Source organism: Thalassophryne amazonica, chromosome 8 (assembly GCF_902500255.1).
Source record: "Thalassophryne amazonica chromosome 8, fThaAma1.1, whole genome shotgun sequence".
NCBI lineage: Eukaryota > Metazoa > Chordata > Actinopteri > Batrachoidiformes > Batrachoididae > Thalassophryne > Thalassophryne amazonica.
The window spans coordinates 105,474,022-105,497,382 of NC_047110.1; the positions used below are offsets into that span (position 1 = coordinate 105,474,022).

A 23,361-nucleotide genomic window follows, 5' to 3' on the forward strand; every position below is an offset into this window, starting at 1 on the left:
GACAGACACCCTCTCTACTTTTAAGATTAGGCTTAAAACTTTCCTTTTTGCTAAAGCTTATAGTTAGGGCTGTATCAGGTGACCCTGAACCATCCCTTAGTTATGCTGCTATAGACTTAGACTGCTGGGGGGTTCCCATGATGCACTGAGTGTTTCTTTCTCTTTTTGCTCTGTATGCACCACTCTGCATTTAATCATTAATGATTGATTTCTGCTCCCCTCCACAGCATGTCTTTTTCCTGATTCTCTCCCCTCAGCCCCAACCAGTCCCAGCAGAAGACTGCCCCTCCCTGAGCCTGGTTCTGCTGGAGCTTTCTTCCTGTTAAAAGGGAGTTTTTCCTTCCCACTGTCGCCAAGTGCTTGCTCACAGGGGGTCGTTTTGACCATTGGGGTTTTTACGTAATTATTGTATGGCCTTGCCTTACAATATAAAGCGCCTTGGGGCAACTGTTTGTTGTGATTTGGCACTATATAAATAAAATTGATTTTGATTTGATTTAATTTACAGTATCAATAATTCTCTACAGTACCTGTTAGCAGCATGCTTTCTTCATTTTACTACAGCGTGGCCATGATCACAAACTTAGTAGCAGTTGTCAACAGAATAATGCAAGTGAATAACCTCAGTGGAGGTGAATTAAAGAAAAACTGAAATTTGCTATAAAGATATTCAATGAAATCATCTTACCATGTTGAAACTAGGCTCAATGTGGTCCATTACTACATGTGTCATAAAGGTAGCAAAGCCCTCATTCAACCAGGTTTCATTCCACCATCGCATTGTCACCAGATTTCCAAACCACTGCAAGAAAAAAAAAAAAGAAAGAAAAGAAATTAATTTACCTTTTTTCCATTTTAAACAGGTACTGGCCCACTATTAGAAGCAGTCTTGTATAAAGTACCTCAAAGTGATACTTGAGTGAAAGTAAAAGTACAAGTATCTTACCATAAATTTACTTTGGTAAAAGTTAAAGTCTCCTTTAAAAATATTACTTGAGTAATAGACCTGTTCAAAATGTCAAATGCTACAAAATTGCAAAGTGCCAAATTTTACTGTAATCGGACGTTGTTTAGGGGTCCCCCACAAAGCAACAGTTTTCCCCAAACAAGCAATGTAGTAATCCAGCAATTCCAGTAATGTTCTCCTCAACCACCACTTTTTGTGATTATAAGCCATCACATGTACCTGTAAAAGAAAAATAATGGCATCAGAGTCTTCCTCCGTTAGGCTGACATTGCCTTGCCAGCAGAGGGAGAGGAAAATGTGTCACTCTGGAGGACCTCTAAATTTTTTATCTGATTGAGTTCAAATTTGGTCTGCACTTATAAAACCCCAAGTGGAACAAAGACAACATGTGGCCCAAAGTGTCAGGGTCAAACACCCCCTCTCTCAGAACTTTTATTTTTTTACTATATAACATGAACAACCCTATCGAATAAAAGTCTTAAAGTATCTGACATTTACTGTACTTAAGTATCAAAAGTAAATTTGTCATATAAATTGAGTAAAATTTAAATCCAAAAGGAGTGGAGAGTGAAATAGTGAGGCAGCTTTCAAAGAACAGCTTTGTAGCTTAGTGGTAAAGTCGCTGACTGGGAATCAGAGGTTTGGAAAGGCGCGAGTTCGCATCCAGGTTGGTGTTTTTTTGTTTTTTTAAATTCCACATAAGTGGCGCAATGTGGTCCCACACGTACCAGCTGGTACTAATAGCACCCAATGAGAACTGCATTTGTCAAACGCGCAAATTGCCACGTGTTGTCCATTTAGCATGTTTGCGCTCATGAATATGCAATTTTTGGTTTGCCCACACAAGTGCACAAAATTGTTGGAGGAAATATGCAAAGGCTTGCACACGCAACACGATTTATCAAGGTCAAAAGGAAATTTAGTGCGTGATTGCAGCATCTGTATTTTGCATGTTTGAAACCTTGACATTATCTTATTGTGCATGACAGCCTGTTGTTCCAGCAGCACAGAAGCCGCCACTGCCTCCTCGTACACAGAATCAAACTAAAATCATTGATTGCAAACGTTGGGCAAATTTGAGGTGTTAACAGTTAACTTTGTGCTTGTTTCTTTAAGAATAAATATCTACAGGTGGACCATAGTTCTGGAAATCTTGGAGGAGATTATCAGGGCAGGTACGGATTTATAAAGTGGTTTTATTGATTTATTTAACTTAAAGTCACTTGAAGATTGGGTATAGCCTGTGACAAAATTTGTCATTCAACAAAAAGGGTAAGATCTAAGAATTTCTTTTTTTTTTAAACACAAACTTGTTCTCTTTTTTCGTTAATATAGTTTGTTCACTCAGTAACAGTAATAAAGAGGCATTTTCTCTCCAACCTGATGTGCCATCTCATGTGCAATGATCTTGAGTACAGTTTCCTTTTCAAACACGGGCGCTCCTTCTTTGTAGAACAGCATCGGCTCCAGGTAAATGATACATCCCCAGTTTTCCATTGCTGCGTTGGAGAAATGTGGAACTGCAATTTGATCTGGAGGAATCACAGAGATACAACAATTTAAACAAAATATGCGGCATGCAAAACAACATCAACAAAATCTATTTTGTATTTTGGAGAGGTTTTTATTTTATTTTATTTATTTTATTGTTGTAGTATCAGGTGCAGTAGCACAAAAAAAAGTCATAAAATGGCTTGTGCATTGCATTAATATCAGATTGTCTGGGACAGGCTCCCAGAATGAATGAATGAGTTTATATCACATTTTTTCCTTCTTATGCAGACTCTTAAAGAGCTTTATACATAATACACATCTTCTACATGCACAAAACGTTGTTTGAATTTTGATTTAAATGTGTTCATCCTCAGTTCATTGGATACATTCTGGTCACGTGGGACAGATGGTCACATTTAAATCAAGCAAATTAATATATATATATATATAAGCATATTAATCAATCTAAAGACATACCAAGCTTCTCCAAAGGATACTCAATTCCAAAGTAATTCTCAAAAAATGTGAGAATCTTTCCGGTGATGCTGGCTGCATATTTCGTGTGTCCGGCTTCAGTGGCCTCAGGACGAGCAAACGTCTGTGGACAAAACACACACACACACACACACACACACACACACACACACACACACACACACACACACACACACACACACACACACACACACACACACACACACACACACACACACACACACACACACACACACAGGGTTTATTTTAAAGGACAGTGGATTTTTATTTATTTTCCTGTTTTGCACAAGTGTATTTGCGTTAATTAAAATGAATCAGAAAACACCACCAAGGAGATTATTAAATGCCTCATACAGATAACAGTTACAGGAAATATGATCATGTCAGAAGTGAAAATGTTTCTGTTTATAGTTTTGTCCAAGTATCTCAAAAAATGAACAATAGTGAAATTCCATCCAGATCTGAGCCAACAAGAGAGAAAAAGGCTGTTGCTGCTTTTTTTATTAGGCCACTGACAGTACAGCTAGAAAGATTAAAAAGCAATATTTGAAAGATAATTTCCTGATAAGAAAAAGGAAAAGACGAACAGCAAGTTCTGATTATAACATCACTGAAAAATAAAGATAACAGTGTGTTAAAATAAAAATCTGATATGTTCTTGTACAATTAAAATACAACGTCTGCTTCCTTTGAGATACTTTCAAGGTTTCAGTGTGCCTAATGAAATAAACCCATGTTTCTTAAATTTGTTTAGATTTATATTCATGAAATTATTATAATTTTTTTTTTCATGAAGCATTAAATAAACATGCAGGTATTGTCATAATGTGTTGTCAAACAAGGAACTGAAATGAATGTTAAAAGGATTTATTTTGAGTGATTTCCAAAGTAAGTAAAAAATATTTGATTTAAACAAATTCAAATTACCTAAAACAAAAAATCATTTATTTGTAAAATACAATCAGAAGTCATTTAAAAAGCCATGTGAATTAAATGTGTTAGTCTTCATTTGCTGTTGTATGCCAAAGTTTCGGCACCCCTGATGATTTCCATGATTTTCCTTTACAAATCATAGGTTGTTTGGATCAGCTATTTCAGTTAAATTTGTCGTATAGCAGACGAACACACTGATATTTGAGAAGTGAAATGAAGTTTATAGGATTTACAGAAAGTGTGCAATAATTTGTTAAACAAAATTAGGCAGGTGCATAAATTTGGGCACTCCAACAGAAAAAAAAAACATCAATATTTAGTAGATCCTTCTTTTGTAGAAATAACAGTCTCTAAATGCTTCCTATAGCTTCCAATGAGAGTCTGGATTCTGGTTGAAGGTATTTTGGACCATTCTTCTTTACAAAACATCTCAGGTTTGTTGGTTTCTGAGCATGGACAGCCCACTTAAAATCACACCACAGATTTTCAATAATATTCAGGTCTGGGGATTGAGATGGCCATTCCAGAACATTGTACTTGTTCCTCTGCATGAATGCCTTAGTAGATTTTGAGCATTGTTTAGGGTCGTTGTCTTGTTGAAAGATCCAGCCCCGGCACAACTTCAACTTTGTCACTGATTCATGAACATTGTTCTCAAGAATCTGCTGATATTGACTGGAATCCATGTAACCCTCAACTTTAACACGATTCCCAGTACCTGCACTGGCCACACAGCATGATGGAACCACCTCCAAATTTTACTGTAAGAATGCTGGAATGCTGTGTTCTTTTTCAGCCATGCATACCACCCCATGTTATGTCCAAATAACTCAATTTTAGTTTCATCAGTCCACAGCACCTTATTCCAAAATGAAGCTGGCTTGTCCAAATGTGCTCTAGCATACCTCAAGCGACTCTGTTTGTGGCATGTATGCAGAAAAGGCTTCCTCTGCATTACACTATCTCCTTGTGCAATGTGCGCTGTATAGTTGAACGATGCACAGAGACACTATCTGCAGCAAGATCATGTTGTAGGTCTTTGAAACAGGTCTGTGGGTTGACTATGACTGTTCTCACCGTCCTTCTCTTCAGCTTATCTGAGATTTTTCTTGGCCTGCCACTTTGGGCCTTAACTAGTTCTGTGCCTGTGGTCTTCCATTTCTTCACTGTGTTCCTCACAGTGGAAACTGACAGCTGAAATCTCTGAGATAGCTTTTTGTATCCTTCCCCCTAAACCATGATCTTGAACAATCTTTGTTTTAAAGTCATTTGAGAGTTGTTTAGAGACTCCCATGTTGCCACTCATTAGAAGAGATGCAAAGAGAGGAAACATTTGCAAATGGCCACCTTAAATGCCCTTTCTCATGACTGGATTCACCTGTGTAAGGAGGTCAAGGGTCAATGAGCTTACCAAACCAGTTTTGTGTTCCAATAATTAGTGCTAAATGTATTGAAATCAATAAAATGACAAGGGTGCCCAAATTTATGCACCTGCCTAATTTTGTTTAAATAATTATTGCACACTTTCTGTAAACACTATAAACTTCATTTCACTTCTCGAATATCACTGTGTTCATCTGCTATATGATATATTTAACTGAAATTTCTGATCCAGACAACCAATAATTTATAAAGGAAAATCATGAAAATTATCAGGAGTGCCCAAACGTTTACATACAACTATATATATATAATATATATCCTTCTATGCCCAAAAGGTTTTGGTACATCAAGATGCAGATTAAACAGCATGATTGTTTCACAGGTGTGCTTTGCACATGTCACACTATTGAAAGCTCTAGTAGTTTGATCAACAGTAGATCCCATAAACATTTGTTTAATAGCCACAGTGTAATATTGTCAGAGTTGGCAAAACTCAAAATTTCAGTGCAATTTAACTGCAAGAGATTTTTTTGTTTTAGGCCCACCTAAAATTCTTAAACAACAACAACATTTTATTGAGCTCCTGTATGAACGGACATACATTAATCGTCACGCGCTCATGTGCCGACGGCGTCGACGTGAACTCTGACACTGTGAAGGCCAGCAGATACGTGGACATTTTCCTTGTCTGGTGAAAGCGGGTGTACTTCCAGTCATCGTCTATGATGCCAGAGTCTAAAAAAATGGAAATTTTTCAGTACCAGGAAGAGATTTTATTTTGTTGTTACTGTTTAACTTTAATTGCCTTGTGATCAACAGTCAAATGAAAATGTTTTTCCTGTTTTTGCTGCAGCATAGTTATTTTTCACCTGACTGCACCCAGTTTCCGAGGGCTGTAGTTCCTTGTCTGTGGATGATAGTGACGTCAAACTCGGCCTTCATCGCTGGTTCATCAAAACATGGAAACACGCTCCTCGCATATGTTGGCTGCATTTGGCTGGTGGCTAGAAATCTGAAATTAATACAGAAAAAAGGTCTGCTGTGCATTATCATTTACATTACAAACTATGGGACAATGATCAAGCAGCAAAGGACTATGAACAGCGTGTTATATTGCTTCAACAGTCATAGCTTCATGATTTGGAAAAAGAAGCTATAGAAAATCTCAGCTAAAGTTTTCCATGTGCCTTCAGGCAAACGGTAGCTGATTTGTGGTTTCTGTGTTCCACTCTAAACTTTAACTATCATTCATTTTCTGCCACTCATCTGGGTCCAGGTCGAGGTGGCAGCAGATTAACCACTTCAATCAATTCAATCAATCAATTTTATTTATATGGCGCCAAATCACAACAAACAGTTGCCCCAAGGCGCTTTATATTGTAAGGCAAGGCCATACAATAATTACGTAAAAACCCAACGGTCAAAACGACCCCCTGTGAGCAAGCACTTGGTGACAGTGGGAAGTAAAAACTCCCTTTTAACAGGAAGAAACCTCCAGCAGAACCAGGCTCAGGGAGGGGCAGTCTTCTGCTAGGACTGGTTGGGGCTGAGGGAGAGAACCAGGAAAAAGACATGCTGTGAAGGGGAGCAGAGATCAATCACTAATGATTAAATGCAGAGTGGTGCATACAGAGCAAAAGGAGAAAGAAACACTCAGTGCATCATGGGAACCCCCCAGCAGTCTACGTCTATAGCAGCATAACTAAGGGATGGTTTAGGGTCACCTGATCCATCCCTAACTATAAGCTTTAGCAAAAAGGAAAGTTTTAAGCCTGGGACCTGATTATTCAAAACCTTATAAGTAAGAAGAAGAATTTTAAATTCTATTCTAGAATTAACAGGAAGCCAATGAAGAGAGGTCAATATGGGTGAGATATGCTCTCTCCTTCTAGTCCCCGTCAGTACTCTAGCTGCAGCATTTTGAATTAACTGAAGGCTTTTCAGGGAACTTTTAGGACAACTGATAATAATGAATTACAATAGTCCAGCCTAGAGGAAATAAATGCATGAATTACTTTTTCAGCATCACTCTGAGACAAGACCTTTCTAATTTTAGAGATATTGCGTAAATGCAAAAAAGCAGTCCTACATATTTGTTTAATATGCGCATTGAATGACATATCCTGATCAAAAATGACTCCAAGATTTCTCACAGTATTACTAGAGGTCAAGGTAATGCCATCCAGAGTAAGGATCTGGTTAGACACCATGTTTCTAAGATTTGTGGGGCCAAGTACAATAACTTCAGTTTTATCTGAGTTTAAAAGCAGGAAATTAGAGGTCATCCATGTCTTTATGTCTGTAAGACAATCCTGCAGTTTAGCTAATTGGTGTGTGTCCTCTGGCTTCATGGATAGATAAAGCTGGGTATCATCTGCGTAACAATGAAAATTTAAGCAATGCCGTCTAATAATACTGCCTAAGGGAAACATGTATAAAGTGAATAAAATTGGTCCTAGCACAGAACCTTGTGGAACTCCATAATTAACCTTAGTCTGTGAAGAAGATTCCCCATTTACATGACCAAATTGTAATCTATTAGATAAATATGAATCAAACCACCGCAGCGCAGTGCCTTTAATACCTATGGCATGCTCTAAGATATGATTAAAGTGGTGGGTGGACTCATTTACATTTTGAGCAAAGCCAATTGAGTCTAATAATAGATTAAATGCAGTGTTGAGGCTGTCATTCTCAGCATGTGTGGATGTTAAAATCGCCCACTATAATTATCTTATCTGAGCTAAGCACTAAGTCAGACAAAAGGTCTGAAAATTCACAGAGAAACTCACAGTAACGACCAGGTGGACGATAGATAATAACAAATAAAACTGGTTTTTGGGACTTCCAATTTGGATGGACAATCTAAGAGTCAAGCTTTCAAATTAATTAAAGCTCTGTCTGGGTTTTTGATTAATTAATAAGATGGAATGGAAGATTGCTGCTAATCCTCCGCCTCGGCCCGTGCTATGAGCATTCTGGCAGTTAGTGTGACTCGGGGGTGTTGACTCCTTTAAACTAACATATTCATCCTGCTGTAACCAGGTTTCTGTAAGGCAGAATAAATCAATATGTTGATCAATTATTATATCATTTACTAACAGGGACTTAGAAGAGAGAGACCTAATGTTTAATAGACCACATGTAACTGTTTTAGTCTGTGGTGCAGTTGAAGGTGCTATATTATTTTTTCTTTTTGAATTTTTATGCTTAAATAGATTTTTGCTGGTTATTGGTGGTCTGGGAGCAGGCACCGTCTCTATGGGGATGGGGTATTGAGGGGATGGCAGGGGGAGAGAAGCTGCAGAGAGGTGTGTAAGACTACAACTCTGCTTCCTGGTCCCAACCCTGGATAGTCATGGTTTGGAGGATTTAAGAAAATTGGCCAGATTTCTAGAAATGAGAGCTGCTCCATCCAAAGTGGGATGGATGCCGTCTCTCTTAACAAGACCAGGTTTTCCCCAGAAGCTTTGCCACTTCACGCCACACAAGTCCTATCACTTTTCCCAGGGTATCCTGGGGCATTTCCAAACCAGATGGGAAATCTAATTGCTCCGGCGTGTTCTGGGTCTTCCCCAGGACCTCCTCCAGTTGGACGTGCCTGGAAGACCTCCCTAGGGAAATGACCAGGGAGCATCCTCATCTGATGCCCAAACAACATCAGCTGGCTCCATTCGATGCGAAGAAGCAATGGCTCTACTCTGAGTCCCTCTCGAATAATTGAGCTTCTCACCCTGTTCAGGAGTGTACAAAGTAAATTTTAACATTATTTACACAGTAAATAGGGTTAAATACACTCTATTATAGAGTGAAATCAACCCTACCGTCTTGTCAAATCACGTTTTTCAACTCCAATAAGAGTCATTCACCTCAGGATAGAGTTGATTTTACACTGTGATAGAATTTATTTAGCACTGTGCAGAGTATATTTAACTCTATTTGTGCTGGGACCAAATGTTGTCCTGGTAGAGTATATTTTACTCTGCAAAATTAACTGTGTAAGTACGGAAGAGTTTTGCATTCACTTGATAAATTTGTTTTTTGGTTTGTTTTTCAGAATAATTATTTCTGTTTCTCTGAGTAATTTATTTTTTGTCTGTTTTTTGGAATAATTATTTCTGTTTTTTGTTAGTTTTTCTGTTTTTCAGAGTAATTTATTTTTATGGTTGGTTTTTCAGAGTATTTTTTTTCCTGATTTTCTGAATATTTTTTTTCTTCTGTTTTTTGGACCAATTTTTTTCTGAGTTTAGAGAGCATTTGAAGACACATTCATTCATTGAGAATTGATTTGGTAACAAACATGACATTGTTCAGTTTAATCAAGTTTTACTCTGATCTGGGTTTAAGACACTGGGAGATTGTCCTGTCTTTAAGTCATACAGATGGTATTATCATTGGTTTGTTGACTCTGCGCAGGCACCTGAGGACTTTGTGGCTGTTCAGAAGGAAAGCCCATTCAGATTAGCTAGACATAGCACTTTTTGGACAGATGCGGTATGCTGCATGGATACAGGATGATACATTTGAAATGCATTCAGGCTGGCTACGTGGTGACTCAAGAAAAAAACAGAAAAGAATAGTAAAAAAAAACAAACAAACCTAAAAATAAATTACTCAGAAAAACAAACCAAATAAATAAATAAATTACTTAGAAAAACAAACCAAATAAATAAATAAATTACTCAGAAAACAAACCAAAAAATAAATTACTCATAAAAACAGAAATAATTATTCCGAAAAACAGACAAAAAATAAATTACTCAGAAAAATACAAATAATTACTCTGAAAACAAACCAAAAAATAAATTTATCAAGTGAATGCAATACACTAGTGTAAGATCAGATACCCAACGGAGGAATCTCATTTCTGCCACTTGTATCCGTGAGCTCATTCTTTCAGTCATTACCCAAAGCTCATGACCATAGGTGTATTCAGGAGTGCAAATCAATTGGTAAATTTAAAACCTCACCTTCCAGTCTAACGTCTGCAACACATCAGACTGCCCCAGTCTATCTATCAATCTCATGCTCCTCCTTACCCCACTCTTGAACAAGACCCTTAGATATTTAAACTCCTCCACTTCGGGGAGTATCCCTCCCTTGACCCAGAGAGGACAATCCACCATTTTCCAACAGAGGACAATGACCTCAGATTTGGGGGTGCAGATTCTTATCCCAATCGGTTCATACTTAGCCTCAAACCTGGTCATTGCACATTGGAGGTCACCACCTGATGAAGCCAATGGAACCACATCATCTGCAAAAAGCAGAGATGCAACTCTGAGGTCACCAAACTGGACACCCTCCAGTTCCTTTAACTAATCTACTTCAATTTTAGTGTTAGATAGTTGGATGCAGGTTTAGTTTCATATTTTAACTGAATTTTAATTTAAATTTGATGTCACATAACATCGCAAGTGTAATGATAGTAAAGTGCACATTGCTAATAGCTGTATGTGTTGATAGTTCGACACGAGTGTAAATAATTTGAGAAAATGACCTCTGTGATTTGGAATAGTAAGGCTTAGAGGTAACATGTACAGAACAATGTTATATGAACGTGCTAACAGAGTTATGCTAGCTGTGGTGACCATGTTTTTAGCCCTCCGTTATGAAATACAGGGGATATAGCAATCAGCATGTCCGTCCATCCGTGTATTTTTGCTTGTTAGCACGATATCTCAGGAACCAGTTGATCAATTTCATTCATATTTAGCATAACGGGGGGGGGGGGGGGGGTGTACTTGGGTGATCCCGCAACACCAGTCGATTACAGATTTGTGGGGGATATGTCATCTCCTGATGACTCTTGCTTAGGAACAGTCCCCAGCTGGAGCTGTGTGCTAAAACATCTGCGTTTTTAGCTGTAAGTTAAAATCAGACTTGAAGCTAATAGTGAGTTGGGCAGGTGTCTCATGTTGTGCCTTTTTTGGGTCTTCAGAGGGGGCCGGCTACTGAATAGCATTCTTCTTCTACTGCTAACTATTTGCTGTCTTAGTTGTAGAGACAATTGCTGTGTAAAACCTAGAACTCGATCAGGAACAAACACTAGTGTCAAGTGAATCCACAACATCACCACAAACATCTTTTCAAGCCAGTGGGATCTCTGAGCAGGATCTTGGTGCAAAGTTTCTTGAACCCAAACTTTTAAGAGGAATACTACAGTTATAAGTGGTGTTTGGGTTGAACTAGCTTGAAAATCATTTCTTAATCAATGTATCAAAAATAGTAAGAAACCAATACACTGTTGCAATGGTTGGCACAAGACTAGACGATGGCACAGAGATTATCATTAAGGGCCCATTCACACTATGACATGAAGTGTCTGACATTGCCCGATGTAACAGATTCTCAAAAATCTCGGTGAAACGCCAGAGAAAGCTTGCTCCAGGCATCCAAATTTCCTGTCTTCAACACAGGTTGACCTAGCTCAGCGGAGGGTGACATTGTAGTCCACGGAGCAGTAGCAGAGCTTAGTGGAGCAGACTGTCGACTCAGTGCTTGTGACGTCAGATGATGTAGCCTGTATAAACTCAACTCTATGATTACGTCACTTGCAACTGGTGTGTCTTCGAGACAGGCTCTACATATTCCTTCACATTTATTTATATTTCTACATATTTCTTCATGCCCAAGGGATCCAGAGGAGGCGGTGCATCCACTGAAGCCTCCAACGTTGGCCAGTGGAAGCGGGAGGAGGGGAACAGAGCAGTAACAGCATATGAGCAGAGGTGACGTAGGGGTAGTGGAGCTCAACTCGTACCTGTGTTTTACCACAGGCAAGAGTCCTAGAGTCTAGAGTCATTCAAGTCCAAATGAAACACACTTCCTTTTCATATGGCGAACAAATGTATGTAATTTCAAACCATTTTTCCTCTCATTTTAAATTGGAAATAAATTGTGTTATTAACAGTGGAACAGATCTCAACCTCATTATATCTAAATTCTGGTTCTGTTAGTTAAAGCATACAGCAGTTGCCAGTGACCACATTGTTACCTTCTCTGTTTCTCTGTTGATTTACAGCACCTTGAGGCAGCTTTGTTTAAATTTGGCGCTATATAAATTAATTGAGTTGAATTAGATTGACGTTGTCCAATGAAAGAAACAGGTAGCATGAGAGAGAATTGAACCCAGGTCTACTTATCACAATAATAATTCAAGTTCAAGTTTATTTCATTTCACGGAAAGATTTTTGCAACACAAAATAAAACAAAACAAAATAATTTGGTATTAATTAAGTGTATGTACATGTATTAATTATAAATAATTAATACATGTACAACCTCTCCAAAATATCAATGCAACAAAATAAGGTTAAACAACACAGAAATAATACAAGGAACATCAACTATATGTACAAGTTCTATGAGACTTTGAGCTCAATCAGTCTTATACGGCTCTATGGTCTTAGTACAGAGTGAGCGCCCCCTCTGGTCAACACAAGACATTTGGATACGACGTACTTCTGAGTGAATGTTGAGTTTCTTGGCCTGTGGTGGTATTATAAATCACTCAGGAAGAAAACAGCAGAGAAAATACAGCCACCATATTGCATGTGTAAACATATGACTATTTCATTATTTCATTCCTTTCTCTGAGATTCATTTTACACATGGACCAGTAAATGGGTCAGTTTATGAGACACCTGCATAAACCACAAATGCAATGCACCATTTTTTTTTCTTGTTAGACCACAAGAACATCTGATGCACATTATTAAATTGGCTGCAGCTGGCCCTAGTTTCCAACACAATGCAACTATCATTTGCGTTTATGTTACTATTTTTCACTTGAGCAAACATTAAAACTGTCCACATGTGTTTGTCTATGCATCCACAATGATTGCAACACAGAACACTGAAACTTGGTTGAGGGTGCAGCTATAGCTTACTGGTACTCACAATGAAACCTTTAACATTTTTTGTAAATTTTGTAAAATTTGATATTTTTTAAAATCTACAAATAAAGTAAAAAATTGTAATTTTGTTTTTTAACTAAATCAATCACTCATCAAGAGCACAGCTACAGTTTACGCGTTACAAAACTCAATTTGTTTTACCTAATAAAATTTATTACTGATTATGAATACATTTTTGGTTTCATTAGGACAAGCTTTTTGTAGAATTTAGAACAGCTGAACATCACCTATCAAGAAAGGAGTTATGGTGTACATTTGACCATCTGCAATATATATAAAACATTTGACAATCACTCATCAAAGTGCATTTTTAGTTTTATTAAGAAGACAAAAAAATTGTATAATTTTTGAGAAACCTTTGAGAATAAGTTATCAGGAGTGTAGCTGTAGTTTGCTCATAATAAAATATCTGTAGTATTTTTGAGTCGATAAACCTTAACAATCACTTATCTAGAGTCCAGCTATAGTTTACTCAATAACATTTGATAAACACATTGAGAGAACAATTTTCATTTTTTTTTTTCAAATTTTTGTCTAAAGTTTGAGAGACAGTTATCACGATTGACGCTTGAATTTTTGAGTAAATAAAGCTTAACAATCACTAATGTGGAGTTCAGCTATAGTTGACTCGTGACATAGTAGTTGTAAAAAAAAAATTGACAAAGGAATCTTTGACAATCATGCATCAAGCATGCATTTTTACTTAGTTTGGGTTTTTTGATATATTTTTACTTAAGATTCAAATTTAGTTATAAGGCTTGCAGGGAGAGTTTACATGACAAACCTTGGGAGAAATTTAATGTGCGATGGAGGAGGAAGCACGAAGGTCTTAACAAAATTAAGAATTACCTTCATGGCTTGACAGAAAAGTTTAATGTTTTGCTGTTGTGTCTATCTACTTTTGCTGTGAGTGGCAACATTTACAGTAATTAAAACTTCCTTGGTCAAATGGACATCTCACCTCAAATCTTTTGTTGAACTGTGTCCAATAGTTTTGGGATAACTTTTATACAAATGAAAGCATAGCAGTGATCTATGAAAGTAAATCTGTGCCATCAGAGTTTGAATTTGAAATTTTAAGGTTGAATTTTTTTAGTATCAAACTATTCCACCTCAAAAACTTTAAGCTAAAAAAAAAAAAAAATTCAACCTCAAAAAATTCAACCTTCTTTCAATTTGGTCTCTGTATCACATGACCAATGGAGCAAAAAGTGATTGGCTGAATCTATCACTTCTTCTTTCGTTTTGGTCTTGGTGTCACATGACCAATGGAGCAAAACGTAAATGGCTGAACATTGCAACAACAAGACTGCAGGCTTACTTGTAGTTCCTAGGGTTTGTAAGAGTAGAATGGGAGGCAGAGCCTTCAGCTTTCAGGCTCCTCTCCTGTGGAACCAGCTCCCAATTCAGATCAGGGAGACAGATACCCTCTCTACTTTTAAGATTAGGCTTAAAACTTTCCTTTTTGCTAAAGCTTATAATTAGGGCTGGATCAGGTGACCCTGAGCCATCCCTTAGTTATGCTGCTATAGACTTAGACTGCTGGGGGTTCCCATGATGCACTGAGTGTTTCTTTCTCTTTTTGCTCTGTATGCACCACTCTGCATTTAATCATTAGTGATTGATCTCTGCTCCCCTCCACAGCATGTCTTTTTCCTGGTTCTCTCCCTCAGCTCCAACCAGTCCCAGCAGAAGACTGCCCCTCCCTGAGCCTGGTTCTGCTGGAGGTTTCTTCCTGTTAAAAGGTAGTTTTTCCTTCCCACTGTTGCCAAGTGCTTGCTCACAGGGGGTCGTTTTGACCATTGGGGATTTTCCGTAATTATTGTATGGCTTTGCCTTACAATATAAGGCGCCTTGGGGCAACTGTTTGTTGTGATTTGGTGCTATATAAATAAAATTGATTTGATTTGATTTGATTGCACGACTGAGAAACGGATCGCATGCTTCTCCCTGCATTTGTATTTTTTGAGGTTGAATTTTTTTGAGGTTGAATTTTTTTTTTTAAGTTGATTTTTTTTTAGGTTGAAGTTTTTTATGCTGAATATTTTGATGCTAAACAAACTGAACCTTCTAAATTCAATTTCAAACTGTGATTTTGATAATATGTATATGTCGCAGACATGAACGAGTGAAGCTTTTCAGCATCTCACCATGTCATTTAGGTCCTTCAGACTTTTTTGAGCAAATGCTTCAGGGGAGCATTAGCATGGCTAAAACCTCCCCACACGGGCCTTCTTAAGCATTTTTCCTTTTTTGCATTTCAGCTTCTGGGGGGGCTCCACCCCCCCCCCCAGACCCCCTAATTACAGCCCTTTTAACCCTCTGCCACTTTAAGCATTTTTTTTAATGTAGATGTAAATTAATATTCAAAGTTTTCAGCTAGTTGACAGTAGGGCTGTACAATATGGCCAGATTATCGTATCTCAGTACTGTCATATCGTATCAATCTGATATATGATATGACTATGATTTGATACAAAGTGCAGCAACAGTGAAAATTAAACACTCTTAACCAAAACGGTAATAATACCACACTCATTTTGCACTCATCAGGTTAGGATACTGTGCCCTCCAGAAGTATTGGTACACTTGTTTCACACATTGTACTTTGTTTATGCCATTTTAAAGACAAGAAGTACAAAAAATATAAAGAATAAAAATTTCTAAAATGATCTTCCTCACACTCCAACTGAAAACAAATCTCTAAAGCTTAATCAAACTTGCAAATAATCAGTTTTATTGCCAGTTTTCTTCAGACAAGTCAGGGGATGGAAACATGAACATTTCCAAGTCACTGAATATGTCTTGGACTTTATTTACATCAATTATGAAGAAATACAAAGGTTTCTTTCACCAAAACATCAAATCTAGGCTTTCATCTCAAATGTACATTCTGTCAAATTGTAGCTGAACAATTGGGTCTTCTTTTTTAGAAAAACCTTCTCTACACCACTTCATCAGGAAGCTGGATTTTATATTTTTAATTCATTTATATCAAATTGTAGAGATTTGCTTTCAGTTTGAGTTTAAGGAAGATAACTTTAGATTTATTTATCTAAAATTGTGTCACTGGTGTGTCACTCAGACAGCAAAATGAAGAGGTTATTTAGTCCTTCAGAGAGCAAAATTAAGAGGTTACACAGGTTTTATACAAAACAGAGGAGGAGTAAATATTTCTTTCAGTGTGAGCATCTTCACGTTATAGCTCATGAATCAACAACTGCCTGCTCCTTTAAAAATCACTGGAGACACACACACATATAAGGCAACTCAAAGGAGAAATGCTGCTTTTAACAACCTGGACCTCGTTTCTGGCATAAAGTACGGTCGTTTACTCACCAATATAACTTTAGTGTCATTATTAGAGCGTGGTTCAAACGACTTGTTCAGTTACAATCTAAGTCATACATTTTTCTTCTACTACTAAGGTGGATTAGAACTTTTGTGGTACATCAATCAATCAATCAATTTTTTTTATATAGCGCCAAATCACAACAAACAGTTGCCCCAAGGCGCTTTATATTGTAAGGCAAGGCCATACAATAATGATGTAAAACCCCAACGGTCAAAACGACCCCCTGTGAGCAAGCACTTGGCTACAGTGGGAAGGAAAAACTCCCTTTTAACAGGAAGAAACCTCCAGCAGAACCAGGCTCAGGGAGGGGCAGTCTTCTGCTGGGACTGGTTGGGGCTGAGGGAGAGAACCAGGAAAAAGACATGCTGTGGAGGGGAGCAGAGATCGATCACTAATGATTAAATGCAGAGTGGTGCATACAGAGCAAAAAGAGAAAGAAACAGTGCATCATGGGAACCCCCCAGCAGTCTACGTCTATAGCAGCATAACTAAGGGATGGTTCAGGGTCACCTGATCCAGCCCTAACTATAAGCTTTAGCAAAAAGGAAAGTTTTAAGCCTAATCTTAAAAGTAGAGAGGGTGTCTGTCTCCCTGATCTGAATTGGGAGCTGGTTCCACAGGAGAGGAGCTTGAAAGCTGAAGGCTCTGCCTCCCATTCTACTCTTACAAACCCTAGGAACTACAAGTAAGCCTGCAGTCTGAGAGCGAAGCGCTCTATTGGGGTGATATGGTACTACGAGGTCCCTAAGATAAGATGGGACCTGATTATTCAAAACCTTATAAGTAAGAAGAAGAATTTTAAATTCTATTCTAGAATTAACAGGAAGCCAATGAAGAGAGGCCAATATGGGTGAGATATGCTCTCTCCTTCTAGTCCCCGTCAGTACTCTAGCTGCAGCATTTTGAATTAACTGAAGGCTTTTTAGGGAACTTTTAGGACAACCTGATAATAATGAATTACAATAGTCCAGCCTAGAGGAAATAAATGCATGAATTAGTTTTTCAGCATCACTCTGAGACAAGACCTTTCTGATTTTAGAGATATTGCGTAAATGCAAAAAAGCAGTCCTACATATTTGTTTAATATGCGCTTTGAATGACATATCCTGATCAAAAATGACTCCAAGATTTCTCACAGTATTACTAGAGGTCAGGGTAATGCCATCCAGAGTAAGGATCTGGTTAGACACCATGTTTCTAAGATTTGTGGGGCCAAGTACAATAACTTCAGTTTTATCTGAGTTTAAAAGCAGGAAATTAGAGGTCATCCATGTCTTTATGTCTGTAAGACAATCCTGCAGTTTAGCTAATTGGTGTGTGTCCTCTGGCTTCATGGATAGATAAAGCTGGGTATCATCTGCGTAACAATGAAAATTTAAGCAATACCGTCTAATAATACTGCCTAAGGGAAGCATATATAAAGTGAATAAAATTGGTCCTAGCACAGAACCTTGTGGAACTCCATAATTAACTTTAGTCTGTGAAGAAGATTCCCCATTTACATGAACAAATTGTAATCTAGTAGACAAATATGATTCAAACCACCGCAGCGCAGTGCCTTTAATACCTATGGCATGCTCTAATCTCTGTAATAAAATTTTATGGTCAACAGTATCAAAAGCAGCACTGAGGTCTAACAGAACAAGCACAGAGATGAGTCCACTGTCCGAGGCCATAAGAAGATCATTTGTAACCTTCACTAATGCTGTTTCTGTACTATGATGAATTCTAAAACCTGACTGAAACTCTTCAAATAGACCATTCCTCTGCAGATGATCAGTTAGCTGTTTTACAACTACCCTTTCAAGAATTTTTGAGAGAAAAGGAAGGTTGGAGATTGGCCTATAATTAGCTAAGATAGCTGGGTCAAGTGATGGCTTTTTAAGTAATGGTTTAATTACTGCCACCTTAAAAGCCTGTGGTACATAGCCAACTAACAAGGATAGATTGATCATATTTAAGATCGAAGCATTAAATAATGGTAGGGCTTCCTTGAGCAGCCTGGTAGGAATGGGGTCTAATAAACATGTTGATGGTTTGGATGAAGTAACTAATGAAAATAACTCAGACAGGACAATCGGAGAGAAAGAGTCTAACCAAATACCGGCATCACTGAAAGCAGCCAAAGATAACGATACGTCTTTGGGATGGTTATGAGTAATTTTTTCTCTAATAGTTAAAATTTTGTTAGCAAAGAAAGTCATGAAGTCATTACTAGTTAAAGTTAATGGAATACTCAGCTCAATAGAGCTCTGACTCTTTGTCAGCCTGGCTACAGTGCTGAAAAGAAACCTGGGGTTGTTCTTATTTTCTTCAATTAGTGATGAGTAGAAAGATGTCCTAGCTTTACGGAGGGCTTTTTTATAGAGCAACAGACTCTTTTTCCAGGCTAAGTGAAGATCTTCTAAATTAGTGAGACGCCATTTCCTCTCCAACTTACGGGTTATCTGCTTTAAGCTACGAGTTTGAGAGTTATACCACGGAGTCAGACACTTCTGATTTAAAGCTCTCTTTTTCAGAGGAGCTACAGCATCCAAAGTTGTCTTCAATGAGGATGTAAAACTATTGACGAGATACTCTATCTCCCTTACAGAGTTTAGGTAGCTACTCTGCACTGTGTTGTTATATGGCATTAGAGAACATAAAGAAGGAATCATATCCTTAAACCTAGTTACAGCGCTTTCTGAAAGACTTCTAGTGTAATGAAACTTATTCCCTACTGCTGGGTAGTCCATCAGAGTAAATGTAAATGTTATTAAGAAATGATCAGACAGAAGGGAGTTTTCAGGGAATACTGTTAAGTCTTCTATTTCCATACCATAAGTCAGAACAAGATCTAAGATATGATTAAAGTGGTGGGTGGACTCATTTACTTTTTGAGCAAAGCCAATAGAGTCTAATAATAGATTAAATGCAGTGTTGAGGCTGTCATTCTCAGCATCTGTGTGGATGTTAAAATCGCCCACTATAATTATCTTATCTGAGCTAAGCACTAAGTCAGACAAAAGGTCTGAAAATTCACAGAGAAACTCACAATAACGACCAGGTGGACGATAGATAATAACAAATAAAACTGGTTTTTGGGACTTCCAATTTGGATGGACAAGACTAAGAGACAAGCTTTCAAATGAATTAAAGCTCTGTCTGGGTTTTTGATTAATTAATAAGCTGGAATGGAAGATTGCTGCTAATCCACCGCCCCGGCCCGTGCTACGAGCATTCTGACAGTTAGTGTGACTCGGGGGTGTTGACTCATTTAAACTAACATATTCATCCTGCTGTAACCAGGTTTCTGTTAGGCAAAATAAATCAATATGTTGATCAATTATTATATCATTTACCAACAGGGACTTAGAAGAGAGAGACCTAATGTTTAATAGACCACATTTAACTGTTTTAGTCTGTGGTGCAGTTGAAGGTGCTATATTATTTTTTCTTTTTGAATTTTTATGCTTAAATAGATTTTTGCTGGTTATTGGTAGTCTGGGAGCAGGCACCATCTCTACGGGGATGGGGTAATGAGGGGATGGCAGGGGGAGAGAAGCTGCAGAGAGGTGTGTAAGACTACAACTCTGCTTCCTGGTCCCAACCCTGGATAGTCACGGTTTGGAGGATTTAAGAAAATTGGCCAGATTTCTAGAAATGAGAGCTGCTCCATCCAAAGTGGGATGGATGCCGTCTCTCCTAACAAGACCAGGTTTTCCCCAGAAGCTTTGCCATTCATTTCATAGCATTCACTACTGTACAGGAGGAACCTAGCAGTCAATACGTGTCACTGATTTCAAAATGCAGCTCTTCTCAGCCAGACGTGTGGTACTGTGACATGCCAATCATCTGTGTCCAATCAGATTTCAGGGGAGTCCAGTGCAGCCCTGGCCTCCACTCTAGCTCCACCCACGCCAAGAAGTGTTCAACATTTGACATTTCCTGTTTCACTGTGGACTCAAAATTTGGCATTTCCTGTTTCAGTTTCACCTTGCCACTCAATTCCCGCGATATCCCACAAGATCTTGTCTCATGGGATCCAGGAAGTGTTCCTGTTTCACTATGGACTCAAAATTTGGCACTTCCTGTTTCACTGTTTCCACTGTATTCCCGTGAGATTCATCTGTCAATCCAGGAAGTGTCAATTCAGGAAGTGTTTGACACTTGACATTTCCTGTTTCACTGTGGATTCAAAATTTGGCACTTTGTGTTTTGAACTCTCACCATAGTGATCATATCACACTGGTTCGTCATAATAATCAGCAACTTGGGTTTTACTATAAAATTGTTGACTGTGGTCACAAAGGGATCATAATGACTTCATATTTCTATGTTAGTCAACATTGTCATTGTATTTTACATACCTCTCTTCAGTTTCTTTATCGTCTTTGTTGTCTTCATCAGCTGGATGTTTCTCAGTGTATTCGCTTAAATACAGCCCTTCATATCCAAACATTTCTCCTTTAAAAGCCAGAAATAGGCTATAATTCCCACCTGCCTCCAATTCGTCATCTAATGTGATCTCCAGAACGTTCTCCGATTCCTCACGGTTGCTGACTCTGTGAACACCTATCATCGTATTTGTGTTTCTGTTTACTACTTTTTCTTCAGAAACTGTGAGGTGCTCACTGTGGAGGTAGATGGTTTTGGTTGGCTGGATGCAGTGGATGTTAACAGTAGAGTTTCCGGTGAAGAGCATCGTCTGGTTGGTGCTGGTGATGTTTCCCTCCTTAATAATGCGGGTGTAAAAGTGCGTCTGGAGATATAGCTTGTAACTCTCAGGTATAACATTACCTGGAAGCCTAAAGACCGGTGGGGGTCTTGTGGATGAGAGCTCATCCTTATATACAATCAAAGTGATAATACCAACTATGACCAAGACGGTCAGAATGGTTAAGAGGGTGGCAACAGTCCTTGGTTTGCCGCACCTATTTGTCATGCTGGCTGTTTGTTATATTCAATCCTGATGGTTCCACTGAGCTTCTAAGTGTCTAGTCTGCAGAGAACAAACAACTTATCAGCAATCCTTCCATAAACAGGGCTTGGCTTTAACAATTAAGCATCGGTACCCAGATTATTAAGCACTCACTCTAGTACTAGTACTGCTGCCGGAGCAAAGAGTTTATGTTGTGTGAAAATACCAACATTTACTGGCTTTGCTGTAAATAATCAGATGTTGTTGCATCGACACATCTGGATGTGGTTACTGTGGTTTTGTCACTAATTCAAAGTGGCGATAAAACTCAAGAAACACTTTATCCTCAAGTTGCCCTCTCCAAATCATCACACACAAACGTCCTCACAACCCATTTCTACGAACGGAGCACACATTGCCTAAACCATCGTAATTCCATGCCACCGGTGAAGAAAATCCTCAGGAGCAGAGCTTCAACAAAAATCCAAAGTCCCGGCGGCCTTTCCTTCAACTCCTGTGTCTAGGTAAATCCTCAAAGCAGGGGTTCAGATGTGTCCATTTCTAAAGTCTATCTGGACCCTGTACCTTTCACAAACTCCCAACAAGTGAGAACATGTAGGGAGGAGTGCTGAGAGGGTTGGATAAGAAGGAAGAAAAGAGGAGGAGAATAGGAAATCATTAGAAAATCATTGGAATTCATTGGAAAACCCAATCCTCGTGGAATCTCAGAGAGATACTGTATGACCCCCAAACCCCTCTAGTGTCACAGGTCACATGTTTTAGGCCTCACCTAATCCCACATCATCATCATCATCATCGTTAATCATTCCCCCAACAGAATACAGTATATAATAATAATATACATAAGGAGGGAGGGCACAATTATTTAGTGGCATAGCAACATGCACATATGTATTTTAAAGCAGCCTGAAGGAGGATTCAGCTACATCTACTGGCAATGTTTTCACATTGCAGCCCATCCAATAAACTGTATTTATGTTCTCAAAGAGAACGGATCATCACAAGCTGTATGTTTTCCTAAATGGGAAGCTTCAATGGTCTCAGATGAAGCCCTGCTTTAAGAAGATAAAGTTGCAGTTCCTTGACTGGCCACTTGAGCTTGGCTACAAAAGGGAGCACATTCCATAGGAGTCCATGTTAAAATGTCTAACTTTAAAACAAAAATAAATATGTTTAAAGCCTGGTAAAAAAAAAGAAAGAAAAACAGTTTTTGTCTCTGTATATTCATCTCCGCTTCCACGACCACTGTACAGGGTGAATTTTTTTTCTAACTTCTTAGTTTAAGATGTTTTAACCCATAACATTCTGTAAAATTGTGGAAGTGGTCCGTTTAAGTGACAGTGGGTCAGCTGAACATCTCTGCCTCATAAAGTCCTTAACTCAGAGTCCGCTGGTAGTGGCTGCTAGCTGTTGTGGTTGGCTGCATCTGTTTTATTTGGAATATCTTATGAACACCTGGAATAATATGGCTTGTTGTGAAGTGAAACGTCCTAAGGGATCATCTAAGACGTCCCTGCTGCAGTATTCACACTGAGTGAAACACTCGTGGCGTTTAATATTGTACGCTAACAGTGTTAGCACTTTTGGCAGCAATTGCAGCCTAATAAGTTAAGCCCAATTAAGGCATGATTACTGAGAAAATCAGTGGCTCATAAGTTTTAATGTTCATACCAAAGTAAATTGTTAGAAGAACCAGCACACAGTCCACAAAAATATGATTTAATAAACACCTGAACCAGGGTTGCCAAGTTTGGGACCTCGGCCGGAGTGAGATTGCACGTGCATAGTATGTGCACAGAAAATTTTTGGTAACCCTAACCCTAATTTTTTTTTTTTTTTTAAAAAGCAGTCCTCGTTAACTAATAAAAATGAGAATAGAAGGGAAACTGATTCA

At 38.3% G+C, this 23,361-nt stretch overlaps 1 protein-coding gene across 1 annotated transcript in view; it reads right to left on the reverse strand.

The window, feature by feature from the left end:
• Positions 1–23,361, reverse strand: part of LOC117514978 (aminopeptidase N-like) — a 119,387-nt gene that overhangs the window by 25,408 nt on the left and 70,618 nt on the right. Inside the window, exons 21-26 of the mRNA XM_034175541.1 lie at positions 20,896–21,479; positions 6,142–6,284; positions 5,874–6,007; positions 2,939–3,059; positions 2,348–2,499; positions 689–802 (exon numbers count right to left, since the gene is read on the reverse strand). Coding sequence (XP_034031432.1) covers positions 689–802; positions 2,348–2,499; positions 2,939–3,059; positions 5,874–6,007; positions 6,142–6,284; positions 20,896–21,479 — 1,248 coding nt within the window. The remainder of the gene's footprint in view (positions 1–688; positions 803–2,347; positions 2,500–2,938; positions 3,060–5,873; positions 6,008–6,141; positions 6,285–20,895; positions 21,480–23,361) is intronic.